At 38.3% G+C, this 21017-nt stretch overlaps 1 protein-coding gene across 2 annotated transcripts in view; it reads left to right on the top strand.

The window, feature by feature from the left end:
* The window catches only part of opcml (opioid binding protein/cell adhesion molecule-like), a 342103-nt gene that overhangs the window by 219044 nt on the left and 102042 nt on the right, over positions 1–21017 (top strand). For both annotated transcript variants that reach the window (XM_067494419.1, XM_067494418.1), the window contains one exon: positions 7856–8091. In XM_067494419.1, the coding sequence (XP_067350520.1) occupies positions 7856–8091 (236 nt within the window). The remainder of the gene's footprint in view (positions 1–7855; positions 8092–21017) is intronic.

The following is a 21017-nucleotide window of genomic DNA, read 5'->3' on the forward strand; positions in this document are numbered from 1 at the left end:
TTATGTTTAAAGCACAAGACTATCACAGTTTAGAAACCACTACCACTAATCTACTGACCAGTAGATGATCGTGTTGCAATCAGCCTAACGGCTGTTGACATATTTAGTGAAAATCCTACAAATCTGCAAAAACTGGAGCAAACAAGAAGTGTGGTTTAACATGGCTTCACCAGCTTGTTCATCTGTGCCATATACTTCCATTGTTACCCATAATAGACCAAAAATGCACAAGCCAGAATATAAAGTTTAAACAAACAAACAAAACAATTTTTCAGAAATTGCAGAATTGTGGGGTATATCTAAACACAAATTTGGGGGCAGAGCGTTATAGTGGCTTAGTGTAGGCATGTACTGTATGTTTGTTGCTTGCACTACCAGTTAAAGTTGACAGCTAAATAGCCTCTGGATTGTCAGACAAAAAGGATTTACTGCACTCATCCCTGCAGCTGCTTATTTTGCCAAAAACTCTTTTAACCACTTTTATTTATTTTTTTGACCTTTTCCCCCTTGTAGAGATATTGGTGCAAAAAAACTGAAAGTGAAAAAGAAATGTTGTGCTTTAGTGCTAGTAGAATTGTAGTAAAGTTTGGGTTGGAAGTAGCGAGAAAACTAAAGGTGAAGAAAAGTGGCCTCACATGTGCAGACACAATAATACACACATAACCGAGACAGTTCAGATGACAAATCACTAATGATTTGGAAAGTGAAATAAAACATACTTTAAGATTTATGTCTAATTTCATTTGCTAATGTAACAATTATTTATGTATTATGTATTAATTTGTGTGGACTGAGCCTAAACTCAGTAGCATCTACTGTATGGTGCTGATGACAACACAGCGAGTAAATGGCCTGCTAACATCCTAAGATAATATTTTATGGATATTTGAACGGGCTTAACAGAGTCAGTGTGTTTATTTGCCATTTAGATAAAACATTGATCTTTAATCTTTACCAAAACTGTTTTTTTCTGCCTACACTTTACCACAGGCAAGTCAAACACTAGTGTGACTTCCCTTTAATAAATGCAGCACTTCATTCAGTCAAAGAACGTGTGCATAATCACACACTTTGCTTTTCCCACATAACTATAATTGTGTTTGCAGTTTAGTTGCATGGAAATATAATTTTCAAGCAAAATGATTGTTCCTATGATTCCTATGAACATGTTTTCATGAAAGTTTTCCATATTATGGCCAGAGTCATGCTTGGTTATAGGAAGAATAAATAGAAACATAAACAAGAGAGACAGAGAAAAACTAAATATTAACCTGTTGGAATGATTCTTTAACAGCAACGACTTTATATCTTGCCACACTGATGGAGCTGAGCTCTAAAACAAGGATGTGGGATTTCATGTGAAACCCAAGCTCTAAGTATCATCACACCAGGCACCAAGAACAAACCATTTTGGCATGAAGTGCAGTTGAGAAAAGTGTAGACTGTCAGCTGAGTGTTACCACAGGACAGTTTCTGACAGTGCCACCCACTGTTGGCCTCTTTCCAAGTACTGAATCTCACAAGTGAAGCCAATTTGAAAGCTGTCTGCTGTTTGATGTTAAGGTGATGTTAAGACCTAATGTGCCATCTTGTCAGCAAGGTGTCTTAGGTGGGGGAAACCCTGTCAAAACTAAGAATTAAATACCCCACTCAAAGGTGCTTGTTGAGGGCACTGCTGTATACTCTGTTCTCTCTTTAACAATAGAAGTCGTGTTCACTAGATAATGATCATGAAGGCAATTCTCCAGTAAAAGAAAGTAATTTGTAATAATTCTAATATACAGTACATCTTCTGTGTCATTGGTTTGGTCTACATTGGTTAATTTGACTTCTTACAGTTCCTAGAATTTAGTTTATCATCCTCCCGATAATGTACCTGCATATTTAAGAAGTAATTTAAGCATGGAAACTGGAAACAAAAATCAAAGTGATCAGTATCAGAAACTTGGGTTTCCAGCCAGGTACGGTGTCTGCATTACATTCTGCACAGCTGAGTCTCCTGTCAGTGGAGAAATTGGTATCTCTTTCTTTTCTATGATTGATTTCTCCCTGTATCCCCATTGAACAGTGCTGCTATTGTAGCTGAGAAGAAAATATCTGGATGTGTCACTGTCTATGTTCCTTTTATCCACACAGATCAGAAAACACACAGCCAAACAAACAGCTAAATAGACCCAAGGGTGTAAAGTGGTTTAGGACATTGTATGTGCTTTTTTTTTAAGGAGTTTCCCCAATGTACTTACTAAAATCAGTACATTTATCCAGAACTTAGACACAACACAATATAGCAGAAGTCAGACAGAGTTTGTGGTGGTACTTTTTAAAAACTCAACTGCAGTTTTTTCCTTTTTATTTCAAAGTGTTCACACGGTTACTCTGTGATCTACAGTACATTCCTTGCTGTGAAGACCTACATACTTCCACCACAATATGTGCATTTCTGCACAGATAAGAGCAACTGACACAAGCGTGTTACAATTGCTGTGGGTTGCAGTTTTCTTGCTTATGAGCACCAAAAACAAGCTTCATTGTTCAGGTTGACGTGAGATATCTCAAACTCTGGCAAATCACTTTAAAGCTATGTGAAAATATAGACTCCCATCTGTGTAAGAGGGAGAATTTCCGCTTTAAAGGTTGCATGCGTGCTGGAAGGTCACTGGTATGAATCCCCGAGCAACTGGGGCTACCAAAAATGGGGATTATTTTGCTCTTCTTTCCAGAAGAGCTTCTGACAAGGTGCCCTTGAGCACTTAACCTCTCGTAGCTCCACAGGAGTGACTCAGTAGCCAGCAAACTGAAGTGAACATGTGCACCATTATGAATATGAAGCAGGATGGACTCTAAACAGCTTCCGTTCGCCACATTCACAGATTAACAACAGAGGGAGACAAATCAAATAAAGAAAAAGCTTCCTCTGCTTGCACCTTCACCTGCAGCCTTTTCTCCTTTCACAGTGACTTGGCATGCATTCAGCTAAATCCTACAGCTGCCAGGGAAACAGCCGAGAAGAAGATAACCCTTCATATTTATATTTTATGACCTCATTTATCCTGTACTATGGAAACATTCATTTGAGTCTTTTTACAAGTGTGTGTGTGCAGGAGTTTTCAGGTATTTGCTACTACTGATATTAACTTCATATTTTTTTATCGGTTTGTTGGGATTTGCTACAGTAGAATTTCTAAACTGAAAAACCTACGGGGTCATTTTTTTCAGTATATTTTTATACTGTATTTATACTTTTTTATGTTATACTGTGTATAGTATTGTTTTTTTATGCATAGTCTATTATTAAGAGAATACTTTTCCATTGTGCACTTCTGGGATCCTCTAGAGAACAGTCATATCACTCTGCTGCATTTTTAGGAGCTACAGTATCCCTCACTTGGCATTCAACAGGTTCAGCTGTAACAGCAGTGTTATAGAATGTTTCATCTTTCACAAACTACCTTTGGCTACAGAAAGACAGAGAGCACATTAACCAACAAATTACTCAGAGTGATTGTTGATTAGTGACAGCTGATACAACCTGCCTGCAGCAAGATTTGCCATTTTTGCTCTTTCTTTCTTATAAATAGTGGAGGAGTTTAGTGCATTTTTCTGGACCTCAGTGTCTGAGTTCAGAGATAGCTAGTGTGCCCAAATAAATTGTCACATTCATAAAGTTTCCCTCTCATTTGCTTCAGAATACTGCACGATGAAGCTCAACTATGAAAAAAGAATATGAAAAACTATGAAAAGCTATGAAAAGGAAAACTGCAACACCTAGAGGTTGAAGTTAATCAAACAATTAGAAGTTCAGTAAAGATGGATCTGACTCTGTTCAGCTACATTTTAGCCAATCACATTGGTGATGATCCTCTGAATCCACATATCTGGCACATAATGTGCAAACACCTTTCTCATGTTTTAGCACAAAAGACATGAAACACTACTACACAAATGAACAGAAAATGACAGGGACACACTATGCAATGCCATGAGAATAGGATAACAGGGATAACAGCATCAGTCTATCATTCCCTATTAAAAATATTTGATGGATTTTGAGTTGCTCAAAAAAAACCTACAGAAAATGTTCCCGCAGACCCTAACGATTTATGTGGATCTTTTTATGAACGGCCTAAACTCTGATTAGTCCCTCGGGTTTTCTAAATAAGGCTGCATTTATTCCATATAAAATGTGAATCTTTTTGAAAAGGCCATAGTTTAATGACCATTGCTGACCATTAGTCCTGTTCTACTCCCTCCTTTAAGGCCATTAGGGCTCCTCAAGCGTTTCTCAAGCATACATGTTTGTGACCAAAAAGACTACATTTTCTTCTAGTCTTCTAATGCACTTTAAATTGTCTTCTTTAAGATGAAGGCAATTTTAGAGCTTTGTTATTTGGTGGTGCCCTTCTGCAAAAGAAAACATGATGGAATGAGGCCTTCCCTTTGAAAACAGAGTATGGTCCATATTTGTTTGGAGATTGAAAGAGTGGTGCAGCTTGGCGGAGTCAGTGCGACAAAAAATTATGCAAAGAAGCAGGCACGTCTTCCTGTAATTTCTGAAATGAAACCTTTCTGGTATGGTCACACACTGTGCCTGTTTTAGTTCCAAATCACAAATCCTAAAAAAATATAATAATACAACAATAACAATAATTTAGACTAGAAGTTATTCAGATCATTTCACTTTTTGCTCACCTCACTTTGTTGTTTATTTAATTTTAAAAGTTATTATTAATCTATGCACAACAACCCATAATGACACATTGCAAACATGTTTTTAAAAATCTTTGCACAAGTATTGAGACTCTTTGTTTTGGCACTCCAAATTCTAGTCAGGTGGATCATGTGTGCTCAGATTTTTCTCGAGATGTGTCGAAAATTTGATTGGAATTCTGACAGCACATGGTCTAGAAAGGCACATGCCTTATGGGACATCAGTGCAAAAAAAGCTTGAGTTTTCCCAGGAGCACATGGGTCTCAATAACTGTGAAAGGAAAAGATGTTTGGAACCAGCAGGACTCTTCATAGAGTTCCGTGGTCTTTGTTTGGGTTCAGCCACACTAAGTAGCTGGGGAAGAAGGAACTCAGTCACGGGTTGTGACCAAGAAGACAACGGTCAACATAACTGAGCTTCAGAAGTCCTCAGCAGCACTCCTCCATCAATATGGAATAGCATTTAGACCAAACCCTCTTTGAGGGAAAGTCACAGCCATAGGCTAGTCTACTTTTGCTTATAGGACTCAAAAATAGCATGAAAAAAAAACAAACGGTTCTATGAAAACGGTCTTTGGTCTTCCTTGAAAAATACCTGCTCCAGAGTACACATGACCTGAGACTATAACTGTAGCAGACAGCCAAGAGAATGGTGGGTGACTTTTGGACAATATTATTAATTAATTAATGAATATTACAAAAATAGGGTCATTATTTTACAAAGTCATCATAACTTTACCAATAATCCAATAAACAACTTATTGTATCTGTGTATATATTGTATCTGTGTATTTAGATTTTTTCCAAGCTTCACGTGTTTCTGATTCATAAAGTCTTTTGCGTGTCACACACAAACTACTTTTAGCTTCCTTTGGTCTGGTTGCTAGTGGGTCTCATGATATTTACAGCCCGATTCTTTCAAATTCCCTTCACGCCTTCATTTTCCCTGAATTCAGCACTGCACGCAGACTGCACACTTGAGTTTTTGCCAGCCCGTGTTAATCTGTGAACCTGAAATGTCTTGTTTTGCTCTATTTACTGTGAATGCTTGTGTGTGTGACTTAGGGGTTAGCAAACACTGCTGGGTGTGTGAAGCTCCCTGGCTGACGTGCTCTATGGACTGTGTGTGATAACTTGTGCTGAAAGCTGCAGACTAATCAGCCAGACATTTAGGCTTTGTGCAATGTATTAATCTTTCCGAATTCTGTATTGAATTTCAAGAGACACTTTAAATTAACTGTTTCTTTAACATTTTTTAAATTGTTAATTCAAACTAAATTTGTAATGTGTATTAATTGATTCAAAAGCATAAAAAGGACTGGGAGTTTTGACTTTCTTTTAATTTACTCATATTATAAATAAGTTGCCTGCAAAATCCAGTTTTTCCCCATTCTGGTTTTCCATTAAAGATAGACAGAACTAACACACTATCATTTGGCAGGTGATTCCACTTGTGCATAAATCATAGACTATGTGCCTTTGTTTTATTGTATAATGCACCTATATCAAGCCAGTAACTCCAGCTTAAACAATCATACACATTGTTTTCCTACCTTCTTCTCTAATACAACTCACTGAAGTATTTGTTGCGAGAGGGCTCTTTCTGTGAAGCCACCAGCTTTTTTTTATTGTGTTAATGGTGAAATGCATCAGAGTGCAGACTGTGGCACATGTTCCTTACCACTCTGTGTCCTGTGTGTGCTCTGTGCTTTATTGAGCATCCAACATGTTGCTGAGGGCTAAAGACTTTATAGTGAAAATACAGAGAAAAAAACTCTGGTGTAACAGTATGTGCCTCCCATCTGCCTGAAATACTCATAGAAACTCTGATGCTGTTACATAATGTAGCATTTAACTCATTCAATAACAGTTGCACTGTAACAAGTTAACATCTCTCAACATTTAGTATGTCTTAAAAATCCAAAAGCTTTGGAGTAAATAAACAGAGGTGACTAAGGCTCACTTTTCTAACCAATCAGAGAAGGTTGAACCCTGAAATGGCGTCTGCATCAGAAGTCATTCACCAAAACACAAGCATATCGTGGAAGCTCGTTTTAATTTATGCACATACACATGACACAAAGCATAATTTTTTCCTTCTATTTAAATATTTTTTGGGTAGTCTATGCATGAAAAACACGCCACAGAAAGCCTTCAAAGTGTTGTATTTCTAGAGAAAACATCATGTAAACACTGCTAAACAAAGCGTACAGTATTTTTAGAGCGATGCATGTTCGTTCATCTTTTTTTATCACCACATTTTCATAATCAAACACATAAAAACAGAATGATTGGCTCCTCCATACTACTCTTTGTGCTCTATTTCCCACAGCTCTATGTACTGCTCATGCTATGCTCACACTACAATTCCTGTGTGGACACAGAATGAACGTCACGTAAAGAAGTGTAACGGTACCTTACACATGTATTTAAAATGCCAAAAGCTTTCAAAAAGTATTTGAATCAGTATTTGAGTCCCTGAGTGGATTAATTTTAAGTCTCATCCAACAGCTAGTTTAATTCTCTGAAGCTTTAATAAGCAGCTTTTGGTAGATTACAGTTGTTATTTTAGTTTTTCTGATATTTCAGAAAATGTTGCTGTGGGTAAATAAATATCAGATCAGACTCAAAATGGCCAAATAAACTTCAGGACACCCCTACGCTGATGATAGGGTCATGCCTGGAAAGCAATAAAGACACCATTTAATTTGACCTGACTTGACTCATAAACTATTCTATAAAGTTCTCATTCCTGACAGCAATTCATACGGTGGTGTTAATATTATGGTGCACAGGGTCAGCACGGCCACTTTGATTGGTCTCTGGCTACACAGCTCAATACACAGTGAGCTGTGATGCTCATTTTGTCCTGATACATGTTGACCATGGCCAACATTATACTTTAGCTATGCTCACTATAAGCCAGCACTTATTGACCGTGTAGTCTTTTGACTATAACTTCTCAAAATATCTTACTGTCAAAACTGTGTCCTATAAATAACCTCAATTGACATGGTTGGATGTCAAATGCTCCAGTATTTAAGCTTCTGACTGACCTTTTATGACCATAGGTTTTAAGATTATGCTGCAAGTCAAATCTTTAACATGTGTGTATGTGTGTTTTCCTTCTCTTCTTTCATTCCGCCAGATGCAATGTGGACAGCAAAGTATCACGGGTGGCATGGCTCAATCGCACCACCATTCTGTTCGCAGGAAATGAGAAGTGGTCTCTGGATCCTCGTGTGATCCTGATGGAAAACACAGCAGTCACTGAGTACAGCATCAAGATCCAAAATGTTGACATCCATGACGAGGGGCCATATGTCTGCTCCATCCTCACAAACAAGAAACCAAAATCCACAAAAGTGCATCTCATCGTTCAAGGTAGGATGTTGTTATTCTTTAAGCCTCAGTCTTAGAACTGTGAGTTTAGATTTAAATTTTTTCTCCAGGCGGGGCATCGTAAACTCAAATTCTAGTGTGGATTCCACCAATGTAAGTCTTCATTTAAATCAAATAAGAAATCTTCCCTCTTCAGTTTTTGGATGGTGCAATTAGATAGAATTCAGCAAGCATTAGACCTAGTGATGAAACCAATCTCGATTTCATTTCAGATTGCTGATGGGTATTGATTTAGGGCACAGTACATTGAAAAATGTCCTGGCTCAGTTTCATTGCAAAGTTCTACCACACCAACTGTCAGCAGTGAGACTTTTGTTATTTTTTTATGATGAAATCAATTTCCTTCAGGAAGAGTTTCCACGAACAATTAGCACCACGTGCCCTAAGTCTGCATTTCAGGTCTGATTATCAGTCAATTTATTGCAGCCAGATTATCTAAACATCTGATTAAGTAGTTGCTTCAGAAACTTCTCATAGGTATCATAGGTAAAGCACTGCAATCCCCAAATAGATGCAGACCCAACCGTTTTAGATTTAAATAACAGTTGGCAAAAAAGAATTTTCTTTGTTTTAAATTAAACTGCACCAGCTCATCTTTCGTCTCCTAAAAACGAGTTGCCGAACTTCATAAGCGCCAGTTCAACTTTTTGATATTCACTTTGATAAAATCATAATATGCACTGAGTATTTTTCACACTGTAAAATTCATGATGATATCTCATTAACTCTTAATTGATGCTGAGAAGCATCAGGCCATGCTTTCAGTCAAACAATAGACGAGTATATTCTTGTACAGTCAGGGAAGCACGTTTCCAATTATATTTCCAATGGATTTTATCTGTCCTTTTTCATGTCCTTGTATAACCCAACCATCTGGATGCTTCAAGCTCACACTAAAAGCGGCCGAGAGATCTTTGATACGCCAACAAAACACTGGTGGTGGTGCTCTGTGTTATTCACACCAAAGGAGGACGCACCTGCTCCAGCAATATGTGTGTATGTGGGAGCAACAGTGTGTGTCACTGGTACAGGCACAGCAAACCACGAAATAGCTTTTGCTATGGCAATTGGCCATTTAGAATGCATTCAATGTATATTTACTAATCATATAAACAATCAATAGCTGATTTGTTAGCAAAAATAAGCCACAATTTATTTATTTTTTTCATAATTGCAATGGCTTCTTATTAATATAAGTCAATTTCCACAAAAGCTGGATTGCTGGATAAAATCCACATAAAGAAAAAGCAATGATTTCCATTAGAAATTTTACTGTCATAAGTTTAAGACATGCACATGGGATCTATGAAGACCAACTTAATTTTGAAAACATTTTTCCCGATTCTTGCTTGATATAAGGCTTCAGCTGCCTCTGTTGTATTTCTTTCCTTATAATGCTCCAAATGTTTTAAGTAGGTGACAGGTCTGAAATGCAGGCAGGTCAGTTTAGCACCTGCACTCTTTTACAAATGAGTCATGCTGTCATAACACGTACAAAATGTGATTGACATTGCTATGCTGAAGTAAACAAAACCTTCCCTGAATAAAAGGGCATCATATGTTGCTCCAAAACCTGTAAATCTGTTTCATTCAGCATTAATATTGCCTATAAAGATGTTAGCTACCCTATCTGTTAGCACTAATGCCCTCCTCACACCTTTACATAAGCTGGCTTTTGAACTGTGAACTGATAAGTCAGTTGGTCCCTCTACTCTACTCTTTATATTTACATCACATTTAGCCGTTTAGCATGGAAAAAGCAGCTTTCATCATTTCCAAAAAGAATTATAATTTTTTTCATCAGCCCAAAGGACGGTTATTCCACTTCGCCTCATTTCATTTTAAATAAGCTCGGGCTGAGAGAAGGTGGTAGTGTTCCTGGATTTTTGTTTATATATGGTTGTTTCTTGCATGGTAGTTTGTCTCTGGATCCACAAACGTGAGTTAAAACTCTGTGTTCATAGTTTTTAGAGGTGTTCTTGAGCCTATGCAGTGATTTCCACGACACAATCATCTGGTTTTTAATGCAGTATCTGAAGCTTACTGTTATTTGTCTGGATTCTGTAAATGTTTGAATGATTTTATGTATTGATAGAAAACGCCATCCTTACTTCTGAAAGACACAGGTTCTTTTATATCCAACTATGATACTGACCCGTTGTCTATTAAGTGAGAGCTTATATTTTTCAATAAACATTCTTGGTTTCAACATTTAATGTGTTGCCTATAAAAATTCAGATGATTTGCACATCATGGCATTCTCTTTTTATTTATATTGTCCATAGCAAGTTTTCTGCAAATGGGGGGTTTGAATTTGAAAGCACTCAAAGCTTATTGGTTTTATTTAGGATAATAAAAGTGTCTTTGCAAGCTGTAGCATTGATCTCAGCTGAATGACACTCCGCTTTTTGGCTTGAATGTCTGGACCGCTAAATAAATCAGACAGCTTGTTCACAGTTTCTGTATGTTGTAGGAGTCACAAACATGTATCAGCTAGTTACTCAGTTGGAGTTAGCCAGCTCCCAGTACAGCCAAGCTACGCATCCATGGAGGGCAGTGAATAAGAGTTGCTCATTTCCTTCATGGATGTGTTCCTGTCAAGTCATACTGCACGTCCCTCGCTTCCTTTGCTTGTTGGTTAATATATAATATGGACAGTGTATGCCGTTTTTACTACTGCTTTAAGTAAAACAAAAAACGAAATGGAATAACAGAATGTACACTATGTTTGTGCAGATATTTTAGTTTTATCTAATACAAAGACGGCTGTATCATCTATTTTGGAGCTTTATGGACAGGAAAAACACATTGATGCTTCCATCGGAAAAAATAAAATGATAGAAATTTTATTTTTTTTTTTGTGTCTTTTTGCAATGTTCTCTAACCTCCCTCGGAAATCTTTATACAAGCACTTGTTTTTCTGACATAACATGGTGGAGGGGGAGGATTTCTGAGGAGAGAAAGTATAATAATTCTTTCATAAAACCTTTTGTGCTGTTTGGCTTCTGTATATGAGTGTAATGCCTAATGATAGTTGCCATGGCAGTAGTGAAGCAGGCGCTGATATTCATGTAGCCAATCCTGCTGTTTAATTGCTAAAGAGAGACTTGGGGTGGGATAATATTTTACCCCAAACTGATACTACTTTTGTGTCCAAATGTGGTGTGACCTACCACACTGTGAATAAAGTGATGTGATGACATTTAATTGTCATGCTTTTGTTCAACTTTGTCTCACCAGAAGATTTTGTAGGAGGGGGCACAGATTTATGTCACACCCTGCAGTTACAAATGAGTGGATATAGTACATACTGCCACCTTTATGGGTAAGACACATCAGGAAGTCCATGGGGGGATGTTAGTGGTTCCTTTCATTCCCATAGGCACTCTCCTCTCTAGCACCTCAGAAATGGAGATCGGTGTTGAACCTGTACACAGAGAAGGACTCTGGAGGCTAACATCAATCAGCTCAGTGACCTTGTCAGCTGATACCCTCAGGAATATAGGGCATCAACCTCCATGGCCACTGCACACAGCGAGTGGACTGCCTTCAGTAAAGCTGCACTGCAAGAATAATATCTTGGACGGTTTTCTAACGCACAGTATACTGTATATATTCCAAGGAGTAAAAGTGGCAGAAAAAGAGCCAAGGGCTCTGAGTCGGCGTCAAGTGCTGGTAATACAAACCAAGGACTTCAGTTCTGCTTCAGTGTTACTCTTTTGACTGTCACTGAAACACCTTTTAGTCTTCACTGTGACTTGTGGTGGGACAAGAGGTGATTCCACTTTTGGTTCTAGCAGCTGTTCACCTAAAGCTACAATATGTAACTTCTTTTGAATTATTTTCTTTTAGTAGAGATATGCTCCTGTGAAGAGGTGCTGTTGACACCTCTTGTGACACAGATTCACAGGAAAGCTCTGGTGGCAGTCCAGAGGTATTCACTTTTCAAATTTTTTTGATTGAGGTTCCCTTTCTAACCAATTAGAGAAGGTCAAATCATGTGCACATTCTGATTCAAAGAGGTATCTTCAATGTATTCATTAGATGCCACAGGCTTTTACACACTGTCAGAATGTCAGTCTCCTGCCACAGCCTGCTTGCGTCCCTGAAGTTTTATAATGTACCTTCAAAGCAACTTTTCTGTAACGTTTGTATTCAAACATACAGTCTAAAAGTTGGATTTTATTTAGCTGTTACCTTAACACTGGATCAAGATTAAACCTTTTTGCAACCATATTTGACAGACGACCTACACGACTGCCTCAGTAAAGGGCCCCCATGTGTACACTTACATTTTATGTTCTTGATTTTATTGGAATGCTGGATCCAAACAAGTGGCTAATGATGCCCGTGTGCAGACAGCTTTATTTCTAGTTGTTGCAGCGATAAGCTACCTACTGGGTAATGGCGACTGGGGGGAGAGCGCTTCGAGTACTTGACTGACATCCAACTTTACTTGGCAAAAAAAGAAATAAAACAGCCAACCATGAAATGCTGCCAACATGTCTTCAAGTTCCAAATGAACATATCTATCAATAGATGAGAAAAGAGAAAGGAAAAAAGAGGGTAGAAGAGTGTATGTATTTAACATTGTACTTTATAGTCTTTTAACTGTTAAGTCACTTAACAATTGACGATACAGCAGTAAAGCATTATGGTAAAAACAGACAGGTGTTAGCCTGTCAACAAGTTTCGATATGTGTAGGAGATGGCATTCTCAGCTTTGCCACATCAGCTCTGTCTCCTTCAGTAAAGCACTGACAACTGTTACAGTTTTGTCACATTACCACTTTCACACAAAGTGTGAAAGTCACTGGCCAAACATGCAGAATGTAGCCTAGCTTCCTTTACTTTAATAATTAAATAATTATTTGTGGCAACCACACACAGAAGCAGGATTGACACACAACATGCTTCTCCAAATCAAGAGAGGTTGAGATGATTGTGCACTTGTCATTGCAACTACTTTTTTTCTGAAGAAATACAGTAGCTTGTATAAAAACGAACATGTCAGGTTGTCAGAAATCATCTCATCTACATGCAAACCCCAACCTTACTGCATGATAGTATATTAGTGAACAAATTAGTGTCCTTAGGACACTGCAGCCAAACAAAAACAAAAAACACAGACAGCACCAGACACCATGGTTATAATTTTACTTTTTTACCCCTACATTTTTACACCTCAGCTGGCCAAGCGAAATTGTGTCTCTCCAGACTCTGAGCATTGCAAAGCCTACACAGTCTTTGCATCATACAGTCTGCCTTTTCTCTAAGGGGCCTGATGGATCAATGGTAGAGCCTTGGGTTGGGATCCAGAAGGCTGTGTGTTCGAAACCCACCCCACCAGGGCCACCCTGGAGACTGTGCCAAAAACTTTTCGTCCCCCAGTTGTGTGTCCTCTCTCCTTACCAGTGCACCTGTTTCTACTCATGACACCGCATTCTGGTAAACCCTGCTAAGAAATCTAGGAGACGGGTCTGCAGAGCTGGCATAAAGGCTAAAAAGAGACACGATTTCCTGGCTAAGGGTCTCTGGTTCTGTTGTCATGAATGTACCATGTGATTGCTGCCTGTTCCCCTTCTTAATGCAGCAGTTTCTGCGCTGGTTTAGCAGACTGTTTACCTGTTTATCTGACCTGGATGGACGTGGATGGATCTGAGTTTCGCACTGCTGTGAAAGCAGCTGTGCTATCACCTTCCATCCGGCTGACACTACTTAATTCTCGCTCCATCTCTAACAAGTCCCTCATTTTTGAATGAATTGCTTTTGATTGAGAATTTGATTTGATGTTCCTGACGAAAGGTGGCAGACAGACAGTGAGTTTTTTCACCTAAAGGACCTCTGTCCTGCAGGCTGCTCTGTTATTGGTGGAGGACTTGCATATCACTGATCACAGCTGTGTACCTTTTAATTTTTCAATGACTGCTCCACCTCTGGAAATGAAAGCTCGAAGGAGGCTTGTTAACCAGGAGGTTGCTGATGGTTCCTCTGCATTGTTCTCACCACACATTTTGATGGGAAGCAACCATCCTGATGTTTTTAATTAGTCTTTTAATAGCCACTTCAGTGCTACTTTAGTGTGTCAACTGGCTTTGCCCCACTAAATAAAACTCACTCCTTGGATAAATTACTCTATTTGGACTCTCAGGACAAACTGTTGTAAAGTGGAACGTCTGTGGAAATTCACAGGGTTCACAGACTCAACCTGAAGGAACTGACATCTATCTTAAATGACATGACAGGACTCTAAGAAATTATTTTATCAAATAAGAAAAATCTTATTTTTTTATTGACATAATTAACTCCCTTGTCTCACCTAATCTTCCTTAAATTCCTGTGTACTGTAAAGCAGACACTAATGGGGTTTTTCATTTCTTTGTTACTAAGATGAAATATATTAGGGATAACATCTCCCCACCATCTTCTTTTAACCCCAGCGGTGCTATGTCCCTGCATCTTAGCTGGTTCTCTTTTTGACCTGTGACTCTTCAGGACATTACTGCTCTCCTACAAAAAATGAAACCTTCCTTCTCCTATTTACTGTATGTCACTGGAGCATCACACAAAACAATTAATTAGAAATGTTTTTTTAGAAATATTTCCAATGATGCCAAAGGCTGAACTAGAAATGATTAGTCACGCTCCCACCTAGATAACTGTAACAGCCTTTTTACATATGTGAGTCAGAAGGATCTAAACCAACTTCAAGTTATCCAAAACTCTCCTGCCACACTCTTAACTCACACAAGTAAAAGATTACACATCGCCCCAGTTTTAGCGGCACCTCACTGGGTCCCAGTTCATTTTAGGATTCTTTTTAAAATTCTGGTTCTGACTTTTAGAGCTATACATGGCTATGCTCCCACCTATATTTCAGAGATGCTTGAACTTTACAATCCTACGTTAAATCTTAGATCCTCAGACCAGTTTTACTGGTTGTTCCCCATACTCATTTTAAATCAAGAGGTGATAGAGCCTTTCAAGCAGTGGCTCCTAGATTGCAGAATGCTCCGCCATTCTCTTTGCGCTGTTTAAACTCTTCTGAGTTATTTAAAAAGATGCTAAAAACGCTGGTGCTCAAAAAGCCTTTTATTTAGTAGTGGGTTTTTGTGAACATCCCTGTTTTAAAGTTTCGAATGTTTTTATGTTTCTTTGCTCAATTTTATGTTTCCTATTTGAGATTTTATGTTTTTTTTTTATTTAAAAATGTGTTTCGAAGCAAATAAATCAGAATTGATCAGAACTACATATAAATAAACTTTAATTACTTACAGTACTGTACTATTTATCCAAAGTTTGGTGATGTTGAGTGAAAGCAGCCACAGTAAAATAAGATGAATCCTTTGATACATAATGAACATCTAGCAGCAATGCCACAGCAACTCAGTGGCAAAGATAAGGGCTGTTCCTATGTCAGAACTTTGACAACATCACCTAGAGTGGAGATGTTAAGGTACTTATGGATTATTATGTACAAACTTTTAAATAAACATAATATTACTTAATATTTCAATACATAATATTACATAGTACATAGTAATTTTCATATTTAAATAAAACTTTTTTATACACTTCATGACTATTTTTGTTACTTCTATTCTACTTTGGGGTATGCTTCTAGAATTTTAAAAAGACATTGAAATACAGCTAAGGCTCCAGATTTAAAGCAATGGGCATATGCAATGGTAGAAAATGCTTCCTATGAATTAATGTTAAGCAAATTAAAGGGCAGTATGGGTGATGAAGTCTCAATTTGGGACCTTTTCTGGAACTATATGAAATTGGATAGAACATCTGGAAAATAGTGCATGACCTCTTACATTCTGCTAAAGATTTGTTTTGATTTCTTTACCAAAACTACAATGTACTGTACAAAACTATTCCCCCAAACCATTAATAAATGAAATGCAAAAAGAAAAAAAGTGCATTGTTATTATGTGAGGGTTAGGGTTAAGTTTGTATCCCCCAAAAGTGAGATGGCACTGAAGGTGATTAAAACTGTACGAGGTGTTGCCCTGCTGTCCAAATGCATGCAGGGATACACACAGTCTACACATGAGTCTGTCATTTAGTCATTGTTTTCATTTACACACAGTTTTCAAATTTCTCATTCATTTCACATTTCAACATTCAACAATGTAGTGCACACACAGGACCATCTATCTAGCAAAACAGCTGCAAGCCACAGAAGAGATGGCCATGCCACTGTGTCTACTCCTCTAGGCATGCATGCCTTAAAATGTTGAAGTACCAATGGATTTGATCCTAAGGCTATAGAGGCGCAGGCTCACAGCATGGCCCATCATCGTTTCTTTCCGGAGGGGATCCTCTTTGGTTATTTGTTCAACCCCACACAACTGCAGGCAGCATTATCACAAATGCAGTAATATGTTTCCCCATTGTCATACTAGCTCGAAAATGTTGGTCTGTGTGTTATTGCTGTTGAACGTGATATAGTTTTGCACCACACACACACACAGTACTAGTTGCTGTCTGTGTCTAGTTAGTTTATGTTGTGAAAAAATGTTTTGGTATGGCATTTACAGAGCTACGGTCCTACCTAAAGTACTACACAATGTAGGGATGTTAGTAAGCATTAATTCTACGATGAACCTACACTATATTGCCAAAAGTATTTGCTCACCTGCCTTTAGACCCATATGAACTTTAGTAAATGGTAAATGGTCTGCACTTATATAGCGCTTTTCTACCTATTGGCACTCAAAGCGCTTTACACTGATTCTTATTCACCCATTCACACTCACAATCACACTCACATTCATACACCGATGGGGGAGCTGCTATGCAACTGGCCAACACTCACCGGAAGCAACTACGTTGGGGTTCAGTGTCTTGCTCAAGGACACTTCGACATATGACCGGAGGAGCCAGGGATTTAACCAACAACTGTGAGATTGTTGGACAACCGCTCTACCTTCCTGCGCCACAGTCGCATTCCATTCTTAATCCATAGGGTTTAATATGACGTCGGCCCACCCTTTGCAGCTGTAACAGCTTCAACTCTTCTGGGAAGGCTTTCCACGAGGTTTAGGCGTGCGTTTATGAAATACATAATACACAGTGCTGGCAGTCTTCACTCTAATTCATCCCAAAGGTGTTCTATCGGTTTGATTTCAGGACTCTGTGCAGGCCAGTCAAGTTCTCCCACACCAAACTCACTCATCCATGTCTTTATGGTCCTTGCTTTCTGCACCTAATTTAATTTATTTGGATGGGTGAGCGAATACTTTTGGCAATATTGTGTAACTTGAACAAGGGGCTTATTTCTAAGTGCAGACACTTTCTACGGCAAGGCATTCACCACAGGCTTATGCTCATCTGGATAGACTGAATAAGCCACTGAAGCAGTTACAACAAGGTCTGCATGTTTGATAAACAGGCTCTTTATTTTATAGTAATGACTGTTCCATCTAAGGTCACTGTAGAAAAAAATTAAGTTGCACATTCCCATATTTAACCAGCGCTGAGGTAGCATTTAATTGGTAAAAAGACAAATGTGGTTTTATCTTCACTAAAGAACATAATTGGGAAGAACGTCTTGGTTAAAGTTTCTCTGTTACCAAGTGTTTTATTACTTACAGAATGGGGGATCTTGCCTCGAACTCTTAAACACTTGTACGAGTGGACGAATAATACCATCAGTTTCAGTGTCATATTCTTTCATTTATTTATTTTTTTAGGAGGTGCTGGCCAATCCAACTACCAGCTGATAAACATTCTTTGCATAGCATAGATCCTCCGGTCATGGATTGTAGCAGCTAAAATGATGGGGTACAGGGCTCAAAACTTGGAGTAAGGGCCCAAAAAGGAATTGTGACCGACACCAGAGCAGCAAAGCACCAACTACGGTAGAGGAAGTTGTCCTTCAAGATACACTAACCTGTGCTGTGCATGAAATGACTACAAAAAACCTGTGACTTGATGCTTCACACCTGGATCCTTATATACTTGAAACTGGACAATGTTAAGACTCAAAGAGCCTTCATCAACATTTCAATGAAGCTGTAGATAACAACAACCAATTGACCAACAAGTCAACCAACAGTGACCAACAGGGCTTAACCCCCTCAGCCAGATTATCACCAAGAGTGGTTACGGATATGGATAAACCATCTGTACTTAATATTTGGAAGCTGTATGCAAGGACTGAAAGAAACATCAACTCATTCATTAACTTCACTAAGATCTATAGTCAAGACATTTGAATGTCATGTGGAATAAAATAGTGCTGTCAGATAGTAAGAGGTAGTCAAAATATGATAAACCTGCAAAGGTGGTTGAAAATATGTGGGACAATGACTAAATTAGAGTGTGGGACAAATACAGACTGACAAACTAGTAATGGCCAACCAATCGAACATAATAGTGGTGGACAGACAAAGGTAGGAGGCTATAGTGATAGATGTAGCACTCCCAAGTGATAGCAAAAGTAGGAAGATAAAATGAGAGGTTTACGAAATACCAAGGTCTAAAAGGAGAGTTCAGAAGATGTGGAAGGTGAAGGCACAATGGGGTCCCTGTGGCAATTGGAACATTGGGGCCTATATGTGCTGCTCATATATACTGTATGCTGGCTATGCTGAACCTTGTCCTTTGTGATATTATTAAGACCAGCAGTGTTGCCTCATACCTTTGATCAACTTCATCAAACCTTTTTTCAAACCGTAGGCAGTGACTGTAAGAGCAAAAACCACTCGTGCAATTGGATATGCACTGTCCTTGTAATTGCTAAGAAAACATAAGACAATGATAACCCTTGGCCAAGAATTGTAATGAAGGCAGAAAGCAAGTTGGGTAGTCAACGGAGAGAAATTAAGCACACTTCCTGGTTAACACTGTACAGTTCCTACTGAGCGTGCTGCATTATAATGTTGCATTGAATTGTGTCCCTTTTAACACCTGGGGGAAGTCATTATCTTCTGTAACTAAGGTAAATTGATCTAAGCAAATCTGCTTTTAACATCAACTTGGATCATCGACTTTTTAGACACAAATGTAATTTGTTAAGCAAAGCTTTCAATATAACTAATTTCGTCTCAGTCATACTACAGCAGAATATCAATTACATTTTATTTTGCCATTTTCTCTTTTAGCAGAGCTGCTGCCAATGCTTAGAAGAGGACACATTTTATTTTAGTATGATGTGAAGACAGTGATCAATTACATCCTTCTGTCTTTCAGTTATTATTAATCAATCTCATTAGAGATACAAACCTACGACCAAATAATCATAACATTATAGAAATTAATATTTCTTTTTACATATATTAAAAAGTATTTCCCCATGTATAACACCTTTAACTTTAGCGCCATGTTTTACACTGAATGTGTAAAAATAAACCCTTCCCTTGCAGCATTAGCTGCTCCCAGGAAAACACTCTGGTGCCAATCTTGGTCTTCCTCATTCAGTCAATATCAATCAGTGGAGACATATACAATTAGTTTTTAAGTAGTTTGGTCACTGGGACAGTCTGAGGTATTACCTAGGTTACCTTACACTTTTATTTGGTTAAAACAACTGGCACGTTGGTGTTTACAGCCACTGTTTATTAGATACTCTCAGGAATGTTATTTATTTATTTAGGTTCTTTAATCTCTATTAATACATTAATGTATTCATTTATGCTTGACAGGTGAAATTCTTTTTCTTCACAGCACCAAACAAGAATGTCCCGTGTTTAATTATTTTTAAAATTTTCTAGCCCACATGCATATAATGACTATGTGTAGACTCAATGTGAATTAAATGCACAATGATACCGTTGTAAGTAGGGAATTTGGCGTGTCTGTGGTACAGGAGGTAGAGCAGTGATCCATCAATCCCACAGTTTATGGTTCAATCTCAGGCTCCTCTGGTCACGTCAAAGTGTCCTTGAGCAAGACACTGTACCCCAACTTAGTTGCTCCTGGTGAGTGTTGGCCAGCTGAATAGCAGCTCCCCCACCGGTGTGTGATTATGAGTACGAATGGGTGAATAAGTGGTTAGTTAGAAGCACCTGTACGTCATTACATGAAGAGAACTTACCTTGTTTGTTTGTTTTAAATGAATGAATAAAAAACGTGTCTGTGTTAGCTATGTGCTACTCAGCACCACGGACAGCGGGCGGAACCACACTGCAAGCTCTAAAAACATTCCCATGGCTGTGGCAGAGCCTTTAACAGGCTGTTCATGACTGTGTAGTAGTTACAAGGATAGACAGGGAAGTTTATTCATATGCAGCAGCTACTGATATTGCTTCAATGAGACCAGGTGTCTCTGCACCGTGCCTGTGTGTACATCACCACTTGAGGGGCAAAATAAATTCTGTAGCTTAATAAAATTAAACTATGTAGCAGCAAATGCAAAGAATGAAGGGAATTATGTTCAACATGTAAATAAACAGCTTTAATCAAACAAATTTTTGTCATAGTTACCAAATGTGAGCACACCTGGGCATGTTTTGTTTAAAAAATAAATTAATAAATAAATAATATCTCGGAGTGCATATTGTGTGTGGCATCAATCTTTCCATTTGTGAACATGTGACCGACTGTGTTTAACCTGTATACTACACCCATGAGTCACCAAGTGTGCATGGCTCAAGGAAAATATAGAAATGTCAAAAACTTTGCCACATTCCTGAGCTATGTGCACAGCTGTTGTGTTCATTGTTGCTTGTTGACTGCTCAGACTGCTTATTGAGTCAGTTTACACCTTTAGTAGGAGGACATTTGCTTGATTCTATAGCAATTGCTAATTTAAAAATTAACCGATCTGATGAGTTTGATTTTTAAGTCAATCAATGGGCTTCACACACTACTTCCCAACATGAGTCTTGCTCATAAGAGTCATCAAATTCTCTGAACTGCACAAACCTGTAATACGTCTCACATTTCAGACTGAG

The sequence above is a fragment of the Channa argus genome, chromosome 24 (genome assembly GCF_033026475.1).
Source record: "Channa argus isolate prfri chromosome 24, Channa argus male v1.0, whole genome shotgun sequence".
NCBI classification, from domain to species: domain Eukaryota; kingdom Metazoa; phylum Chordata; class Actinopteri; order Anabantiformes; family Channidae; genus Channa; species Channa argus.